General features: G+C 43.0%; 1 protein-coding gene across 1 annotated transcript in view; it reads right to left on the reverse strand.

Moving 5' to 3' along the window:
- rbfox3a (RNA binding fox-1 homolog 3a) overlaps nt 1-10,092 on the reverse strand; it is a gene marked incomplete at its 3' end in the record, with an annotated part of 327,028 nt that overhangs the window by 60,197 nt on the left and 256,739 nt on the right. The window contains exon 3 of the mRNA XM_080048488.1: nt 4,903-5,139. Within this exon, the coding sequence (XP_079904614.1) occupies nt 4,903-5,139 (237 nt within the window). The remainder of the gene's footprint in view (nt 1-4,902; nt 5,140-10,092) is intronic.

Here is a 10,092-nt window from a genome sequence, read left to right on the forward strand (position 1 = left end):
CGGCTTGTGACAGTGAGTGTAAAACACTGCCAGTAATGCTGAGTGTACCAAGTATTCTCCTCTGGTCTCTCCCTGCCTGCCATCACTGTCTATACACTCCCTTACCTACCCACAATGCTCCAGTCTCATTGGCTCTGACAGCTTGAAGGTTCCTCCACTAGTGCAGTTAACTGTAGTGTGAACATTCTTGGCGCTACATGTGTGTACCGCATGTGTATGTGTTTCCTTTGCAGTTCTGAATGGCAGCCGAAATATACCTCATTTGTCAGTGTGTGTGTGTGTGTGTGTGTCTGTGTGTCTGTATATGTATAGTCCATGCATGCATTTGCCCACCTGCTTGATCTAAAGTGAAAGCCCATGAGATGAAAATAAATACTTTCAAGTTAAATCTAAAGCAGTTCTGTGCTCATTAGACATATCTTCTGGATCTCATTTATTTCCTTGTTTAATGCTTTTGTTTTTTGTCAGTGTATAAACCCTTTATTAGGTAAAGAGGGGTCGGATACCTTTTATTCATGTATGTGCGTAGGTGTGGGTCTCAAAGAAACTTCAAGAAATCCGAGCTGATAGGAGCAACAAGCACAATCCTCACATGACATCATAGAGCAGAAACTAAACGCTCGCACAATTATAATGAAATGAGTTCCAATGGTGTTGTATTGGTGTTATTTAGACCGGTCTGCTGCATTTGATACACTTGCTCATGTGCATATTGGTTTACTAGGACTGTTTTAAATCAAGCATGGACAGCAAAATACAAGGATTTACTTTTAGCTTAGAAAAGTTTATTATTTTGTATTATTTATCAAATGCCATAGCTCGAATAACCGTGAGCATGAATGAGCTAGAAATATGAAACTTTGCCAAATTGCTGGAAATGGTGTTCAAGAAGCTTCCCAAGAAATATGATCAACCCTTGCCTGTCCACATCTCAAAATGCAAATGCAGGCTAGAACCCGTTGATTGTTGATGCTCTCTCTCTCTCTCTCTCTCTCTCTCTCTCTCTCTCTCTCTCTCTCTCTCTCTCTCTCTCTCTCTCTCTCTCTCTCCATTCTCACACTTTCATATCAATCAGCCATTTATGGGTGTGTCACTCTCTCGGCTTCACCTATCATATTTACCATGGACAATGATCTCATTGCTCTCAAACACTCAGTCTGATCGACATTTTTCTTTTTGTAGAAGCAAACTAATGTGATTCCTCAACCCAAAAGAAGAAACCCTCCCCTGCGTTCCAATCCCCAACCTTCCCTGCTGTTAAGTATGCTAGAAAAAAGCTTAAGGATGTCCCCCAATACATGTGGTCAGATGCAGCAGTGCGACAGATCTTATAAGCAGGTAGGTTCAAGGTGTGATGTTATGATGACGTCAATGACTAAAAGTATGTCCCAAGTGTAGCATACTGCATGCTCACTAAATACTTTGTATACTCAGCTTTAGTATTTAGTATAGTAAAAATAGAGTATGCACTTTGGATCTCAGGACACATCTAGTTCCCCTGGTCACACAGCTCCACCTTCTACTCCAGGACATTCCACTTTATTCAGGGCAAAGCTGCTAGCCTGCAGCCACTGCTCATCTGTGGCTGTAAACCGCCTCTGCATTTACCTCACACCTCACAGGCATAACCATTATGATCCCTACATGGCAAGAAACCCATCATGCTCCAAAGTCATCTTATGAAAACTTCCCTGTGTTCCAATTCCCATACTTCCCTACTATCTAGTATGCCAGAAAAAGATTTAGGATGTTTAGGGCCTGGAGCACCCAGCCTTTCAGCACCATGGACAGCTACATGCTGATCTGCTCCATGAGCTACTGAATGTCACATCATCCGTGCGTTCCAATTCCCATACTTACCTACTATTTAGTATGCCAGAAAAAGATTCAGGATGTCCCAATACATGCATATCAATTGTAGTATGCTGAAAATACATAAATGCCCCACTAACCCTATTAGCATTTTGGAGTATTCGTCTTTATTCTTGACATTTCTCAATATAATGAAAAAAAAAACGTCCTTATCTGATTTTTTTTCTCCACTGTGGCCCTAAAACTCTTCTGTACTTTAGTATGTAGTGTAGTAAAACGAAAGAGTATGTGATTTGGAACGCAGGGCATCTCTCAATGGCCGCGTTTCCCAGAATCGATCGTTCTTTGGGGCCAAAGAAGGGTCGAAAGAAGGGTTCGCCAAAGAACGAGCGTTAAGATACGGGTGTTTCCCAGATGCCATCTTAAGTGCCTTCTTTAGAGAACGCGTAAGTTGAAGCGAAAGAAGCTCTTTGGTGGGAGCTGTCCACCGCGGTCGTGCTGAAACTGAATAAATCGATGCCAGGCGAATCGATCACCCACCTCTTTATCAGCGCATAAGTCACACACAGCGCCCCGTGGTCTCCCCCACACAGGTGGAATTAGGCTACGCATGTAGGCTAACGTGTGTGTGGGTGCGGGTGTGTGTGGCAACAAGTGTATCAAAGTAGTAATCAAGCCCATTAGCGCATATATACCCCGTGGATATAGGCACACACATGTGATGTGAGAATGGAAGAAAGCGGCAGCAAAATAAACAAGCGGGCACCGTCGTTTACCGCGGAGGAGTTGGGCGTCTTAGTGGACGAGGTCTGGCAGCAGCGGGCAGTTTTATTCGGGGGACCAAGGGGCAAAAAGAACATCACGGTGAAGAACCGTGTTAGGCAGGCCATAGCCGAAAATATGTCCCCCTCCAGCCCATGTGGCCTGCGTGACTGGCGTGCTGTGAGGAAGAAGTGGCAGGAGTTCCAGAACCAAACAAAAAGGAAGAGTGAGAAGGTTTCACTAATCAATCTCCCTTCGTTGCAGGTGATGCAGACGCCCAGTAAAGACAGCGCGGAGTAACCCCTCCCCCATATGGTTTCAATAAACTATTTTGGTTTCTTTTCAACCATGTATTGTGTGGATCATTTTGCATTGAAATGAGGGTGTCAAACCTAGCAACAAAAAGTCCCAGGCAATTTGTAATGTAGCCTATCTAAGCGTAGGTTAATGACGTGTGCGTATTGTGCGCCCTTTCAACAGCATTCCAGTGCCAGACTTTCAGGTAAAGCACCCGGACACTGCAGCAATAATCATAGTGTGCAGGACGTTACATGTAGCCTACATCTGCTGGTTCTGTTCATTTATTTCAGCCTTCAGGCCTGAGAGTTGATATGGGTGATGTGTGGTGGTTGTGGGTTTATGGTTTAGTGCTTGGTGACTGGTGGTGAAGAGGTAGGGGCTGCGGGTTGTTGGACCGGGCTGAAGACAAAATTGCAGCGGGTTGCTCTGGATGTGTGGAGACACCAGAGAGATCAGCCGTTGGATCTCCGCACGGGGCAGCCGGTACTTTGCCTGGACGGCCCGGTCTGATAGCACGTCCAGTGGGGAGAAGTGCCGACGCACGTATGCATTTATGTAAACCGTCTGGCTTCGCGCACGGCGAGGCTGTTGGTTCGCAGCGAGAAGGTGTTGTATTGCAGCCATGGTTTCTCACACGCGCGGACTTTGGTAACGCCTTTAGCAGGTGGAGCCGCTCTGAATGAGGTTCAGCTGAGTTCAATTAAATCTGTTTCTTTGATATCTGTGAAATGCTGTTGTTGAAGGGTTGTTGATGTTTTTTTTGTATGTGTAGTAGTACTATAAACTCACATGTGTGTGGAAAACGTAAACGTCTAATTCATTAAAACATTTTTTTTCTCTACTATTAGTCTATGTTTCTTGCGCCAGTGGTCCGCTTTGAGCATTGTTTTATTATTTCGAAAAGTGGAGGAAATAAATTTCCCTGACGCGGCATGATCACTGACGATTTGGTCGCTAAGAAAGGTTGAAAGAGTGGGTCAGCTCCGTCTTTCAGTTCCATCTTAGTGAAAGTACTACTTTCGCTAAGAACGAATCTGGGAAACGCATTCTTCTTTCACAGCGTTCTTAAGAGCGCTCCAAAGTAGTACTTTGCCCAAAGAGGCTCTTAACGATTCTGGGAAACGCGGCCAATGTCAGTGTGTTGCATCCAAAAGGCCTTTTCCTCTGTATTAAGCGTGTACCTTTTGTTCCACCTTTCTCCTGGAAATGTCATTCTAAAAAATGCTTTAGTGCTTTAGAGGTGCTTCATCCAATCTGAAACATTGTTTTCATTTCCTGGTGTCCCTCTGTTCAGTGAGCAGATATAACCATACATTCTCTGATAGGGGTTTTGCCTATAGATTTAACTTAACGACAGAAGGTACCACGCCTGTACTCTCAATGAGCATATATTACAGACAGACCTCCATTTACTGGGCAGCCCTATAGTAACAAACTGGACTAAGGAAGATGTTGTGGTTTATTTTAACTGGTTATCCAATTGCACTAAAAGAAATAGAGCGTGACCTACTATTTCAGTGTTAAATAATTTCTCGTATTAATCTGTTAATATACTGTTTGTTTGTAAAGGAGTAGTGTGTTGAGATCCAGCAGTGGATCTCAACACATTTTTTATATGCGTTTTGTAATACACACGTCATTTCCCTCTCTAACCCATTTTCATCTTTGTCTCTCTGCACTATTAGGCAAGGCAATTGTATTTATATAGCACAATTCAGACACAAAGCCATTCAAAGTGCTTTACAGGGGCAAGATTAAAATACATAATACACATTAGAAAAGCGAATTAATAGAAATAAAACATTTAAAAGATAATAAATAGAAATAGAACAATAAATTGCAGGTTAAAATGGAAACAGAAAAGTCTTCAGACTTGATTTAAAAGAGCTGAAAGTTGCAGCAAGTTTTCTGGGAGTTTGTTCCAGAGATTTGGTGCATACAAACTGAAAGCTGCATCTTCTTGTTTAGTCCTAACTCTGGGGACTGTAAGTAGACCTGCCCCAGACGACCTATCAATGAAATACTCACCGATACTGTGTTGACTGTGAGTGCCGGGGTGTTGCTGTCGTTGCCTGGCTGTTCGCTCTGTGTGTGTGTGGGTGTGTACAGGGTCAGCGGGTGCTCCGCCACGCTGCTGGGGCCCGTGTAGTCTGCCGCCGGGTGGCTGTACTCGGCCGGGATCCCGTTCTGTGGGGGAGGGGGGTACTGCGCTGGGGGGAAGGGCTGGGCCATGGCTTCAGGGGGGGCTGGGGCCTCTTGGTTGCCCTGAAAATAGACAAAAAAAAGAACACAGCAACTTTAGAGGTGATTGATTACATTTCCAAGTGACTGATTTAGTTGACAGCCTGTAAAAATCGACAGTGCAATTCAAATATAGACAGAAAAGGGGCGCTCGTGGTAGTGATTTTAACTTTATTTTTTAAAATAAAAAAATTGTGTACATATTTAAATCGTATTCACAGATTCATTAAAACAACATAAACAAAGAGCAAGCAATGCAATAAGTTAAAAAATAAATAAACAAAAAAAAACTGGCTTTCAGAATCTGATGAAATGAAGATGTGTGCATATTTCTGGATCTGTGCGTACACACAGTTTTTAGTCATGAGCGGCCCCAGTTTTATGCATCTGGCCCCAGGTCTTTGTAATGGAGGATGGTGAGGACATGAGTGGCAGTTAAACTTGACAAAGACGTTTTAACGTGAGGACATCAGACAGAGATGGAGTGACAGCAGCACCATACAGGGGACTCCGTTTAATCCGTGCATCTTTATTGAGTTTGAATAGCGGCCCACGGTTTGCTCGTTAAAACACTAGCAGAGACCAGACCGGGAGATGACTCAGGAAATCATCAAACTACCCGTCTGTCCCTCAATAAACAGCAAAAGAGATAATCAAATTTAAATTCAACATGTGGCTCTTTGTGTGTGTGTGTGTGTGTGTGTGTGTGTGTGTGTGTGTGTGTGTGTGTGTGAGACAAATATTGGCTTTATTGGTAGAACAAAAGTCTGCTTGATCATGACATTAACCATCTCACCCCAGCTGAAAGTTAATTCACCAAGCACACAGGGAATGACACACAATGGGTTACATGACGTTAGAGAAAATGCTAACCATGAGCTACCTGCATGTATATGCTCAATTAGACAGTAACTGGCCCAGGCGTTCTTAGCATGCCTCACACAAGCCAAATAGCATTAAATGCTAACAAACAACAAAGAAATAGGAAAGCACAGCACATACAACACTTATCCTAAAGAGCTGTCAAGTTATCCATACCATTGCTAAACATGGTACCAGTGTTGCTGCTCGCTAACCGTTTGACGCTCGCTAAATGTTAGCCGCACGCTTACCATTAGCCGCTGGTGACGTAATAGGTCAAGCGGCAATGGTTCCAATACTAACAAGCTTGAAGCGGCTGAAAGATGGCATATATTTGCCTATTGTAAAAAGGGTCGAACATACTTTAGTCAATAAATCCATTCCGTTCCTGTGCTTATTACTGGGACAAGGACTGTTGTCCAATTAAATGGCTTAGTCAAGCTAGAAACATGTCTCTACTTATCTATGCATGTAAATGTGGGCCTTCTTTGAGACCAAAGAAAGTGCTGCACATAACATCTCTTACATAGATACTGTAAGATGAACTGATGCTCTCTTGAGGATAACCTACATGGTGTGATCCATGTTTCTTATAAAAGTTGTCATTTTCCCTCTCCTCCTCTCTTGCTTGGGTTTCTGTGATTCCACTCCTCTCCCCTTGTTCAGGTGAGTGTCCTGCTCTTTCACCCCTGCTCCGGGCTCCCCTTTCTCATTTACATGCCTGTCAGATAATCATTTCCCCCTGACCAATGATGATGAATACATCTGACATATTAGCAGCCCTGATTTTTCTTACTGTAGCGCTCCAAAACTTGGTGGAAAAATGGCTTAAAACGTAAAGAAATAAAATAAAAATCAATCACGCTAACTTTTTGAGGTGAGATGAGGCTCTGACCTTAGCTCTTTTTTCCAATAGTGGTATTGAAGTTGGTCCATTCTTATGCATGGAGATTGATGGTGTCTAGCATAACAAAGCAGTTTGCCGATGGCTCAGCGACTGTATAGCTACAATCGTTCCTGGCAGAGAGTCAACTCCCCCAGGCAAGAGAGGCGTTATGCTCAATTTAGGCTCTAGTCAGGCTCACTTCACACATTCATTTAGAAATATATATAAAATCTCCCAATAGCAGACTCGTCAACTTGTCGATAATAAGGGAAGGACTGTGTGTTCTATTGGAGCTGGATACTAGGAATGCTTTTTTTTAACAGGCTTTGTGAGGTCCTAACAGCGAAAAAAAGAAACATTCGATGCCTGGTACTAATGCATAGACAGATTCACACTTCACATTTATTTTCAGGCATTTGCATTTGTGACCGCAGTGATTTGGTATTTTAATATACCTTGGCTCAGGTGTATAGTGTCAACCTGTACGATCTTGAAAACAACTCTTGAGGCTTAGGAGACAGGCTTAGATTGATTAGACTTTTGTCTATTTTGCTTCAATAACATGTTGTCTTTTATTAAAGAATGGTCCAAAATGTACAATTATGTGTTTATTTGACTAAACCTTGTCTGTTTGCGTCTGTATATTTCTCCTATACAACCATCTTCAAAGGCCATTATCTCAACATTAGTTTTTTTTCCAATACTTATCAATGTCTAAAGCCCTTCAACTAGACTTTCCGTAATGATTTTTTAGAACTATAATTTAACCTTTTTTTTTAATCTTGAAACAGTGTTACTGATATCTTAAGAGAGTGTATTTATTCTTAGATATTAAAGGTCTTGTTTTTATAGTTTTGCCCATATTTAATAATAATATATTTAATATTTGTCCATGTAATTGTGTTTGTCCTGATACTGTGTTCACCAGAGCGATTGCTAAGATCTGAGATGACAGTTGGTTCAACAGTGTCAGACAGGACGTGAAATGGGAGAACTGTGTGATCGAAAAAGAATCTACCTGTTTAATATGCATGGTGATCCAGAAGTGGAGAAACATCAAGGGAACAACTATTTACCATCTCACATAGGGTTTCTATCATTGATTTATAAGACAGGAAAATGAGAATGCTTGACCTTTTCATTCTTAAGCTTGAGAAATGTCTCACCATGTGGTGTTCTTAAAGGACTTCTTAAGGAGTCTTAGGAATCCATCTTTAAACTTTTCATAATCATTTAAAAAACCTTCTCTCTATGACGATTGAGCTTCTCCATCTGCTTGAAGTAAGTTGACCTCATCGGGGATCTTTTTCCCCAAAACAATTTTTTTTATTTTTTTGATATTCATATTTCGGAGTCGAAAGTGAGCCACCGCTTTTGAGCTGTGAATTATGTCGGCTGGAAACCTTCCCTGCGTTCCAATCCCCATACTTCCCTACTATTTTGTATTCAAGAAAAATATTTAGGATGTCCCAATACATGCACGTCAATTGTAGCATGCTAAAAATACATTCAAGCCCAACTAACTCCAATAGCATTTTGGAGTATTCGTCTTTATTTTTGACATTTCTCGACATAATGAAAAAAAAATCTTCCTTATCTAATTTTTTTTCTCTCCTGTGTCCCTAAAACTCTTCTGTACTTTAGTAACACTGCCAGCACTGTTCGCTCACTGTCTCTATGATTTGCGCCGAGCCGTCTCTGTGTGTTTACGCCATAGATAGTAGTAAATACACGCTCACAACAACTCGGGGGGAATAAATAAAGAAGCGGCTGGTTTGAATCATTTCCGCCGTGTGTAGTCACCTCGGCTAGAGTGAAGAGAGTTTTGGCGAAAATGTGAGCACGACACTGTTTATTGTGTGGTGTTTTTCATCGTCATTAAATGAATCAGTTGGCTACACTGTGTCCCACTGCTACGATGTCGCATAGCTGCCGCAGCCAGCACTGTTCGCTCACTGTCTCTATCAGTTGCACCGAGCCGTCTCTGTGCTCACAACAACACAGGGGGAATAAATAAAGAAGCGGCTGGTTTGACCAAGCAAAAACAAGAGACCACTGGCTTGACCACAGTTGTTCCACAGCCCGATAGTTTGACCCACATTCTGGCGGCGGCTATTGCAGTCCACCCTAAACCCCGCCCCACCAGTAAGGGTAGGGTCATAAACCCCGCCCTACCAGTAATGGTAGGGTCGGCGGTGGAAAAAACACAGAGATTCTTAAAAGTGAGCTGTCCCGCTCTGAGTCGCTCCGATCCGACCCGCTCTACTCGGTGGAAACGAGGCATTAGTGCCACATCCACTAAGGCACGGACGCACATCCTGCGTCTACTGCGCGTCTGCGTCTGACTTTTATTTTCCAGTGACCGTGTTAACTCACTACAGCTCTACACATCCAACCTCCCACGCCCTGCAGACGCCCGCTGGAGGCACATCTGCAGCGACGCACCTCAGGAGGAAGAGCCTATGTTTTCCCGAGACCCAAGTCTCTCTCGAGTCTCTCTGCTTTAACTGATAGAAGTACTCTGTTGACAGTCATTGACTCTATACTAGCAGCTTCCGCTGTAGTTTCACCATTTCCTGGTGTTTCTCTTTCAAAATAAAACTTCCCACAAGCAAATAAAAAAGAGAAAAAAAGAGGCAATGAGGCACACGGATTAATGTGGAAACTCAATATTAACCATATGTAGCATAAAGTGACATGAAACAACTTCATTTTAATGGGAAGTATCTATGACAACTCAATGTAGAAAGACAGGGCTTTTAGAAGCAGTGCTGCAGCAGCAGCTGAGACCTTGTATGTGTGAAACAGACGCAGGATGTGTGGCCCGGGCCTAAGGATGGATTGTGCGCGCTAATAGCATGAATTAACATCAATTGCAGCGAAAAGAAGCCCCCAATCTGCCCTGTTTTATCAGCGTATCCACTAAGGAATTTGCACCAAGAATACCAGCTATAACACGCCCCACAAAGTATGGCAGCTGGGCGCAGTTTACCCTCGTTTAGCGTCTACGTGAGCTAGCGGACAGCCCTTTTTTCTTCTGGAACTTCCATATTTTCCCTGGCTCTCTCTTCCACTATATATCCTATGTGGCCCTGGTTCCTCTCACTGTTAATCTCAGTGTATGTGACCCGGGGCAAGTCTCGCTTCACTAAAACAAGGGAGCCTCATCGATAGACCTCCCTGCCTCGCAAGCATCGATATAGAACCTGGGCTGATAGATGGCTTCACCT

Source organism: Ammodytes marinus (genome assembly GCF_949987685.1).
Source record: "Ammodytes marinus genome assembly, chromosome: 20".
NCBI classification, from domain to species: Eukaryota; Metazoa; Chordata; class Actinopteri; order Uranoscopiformes; family Ammodytidae; genus Ammodytes; species Ammodytes marinus.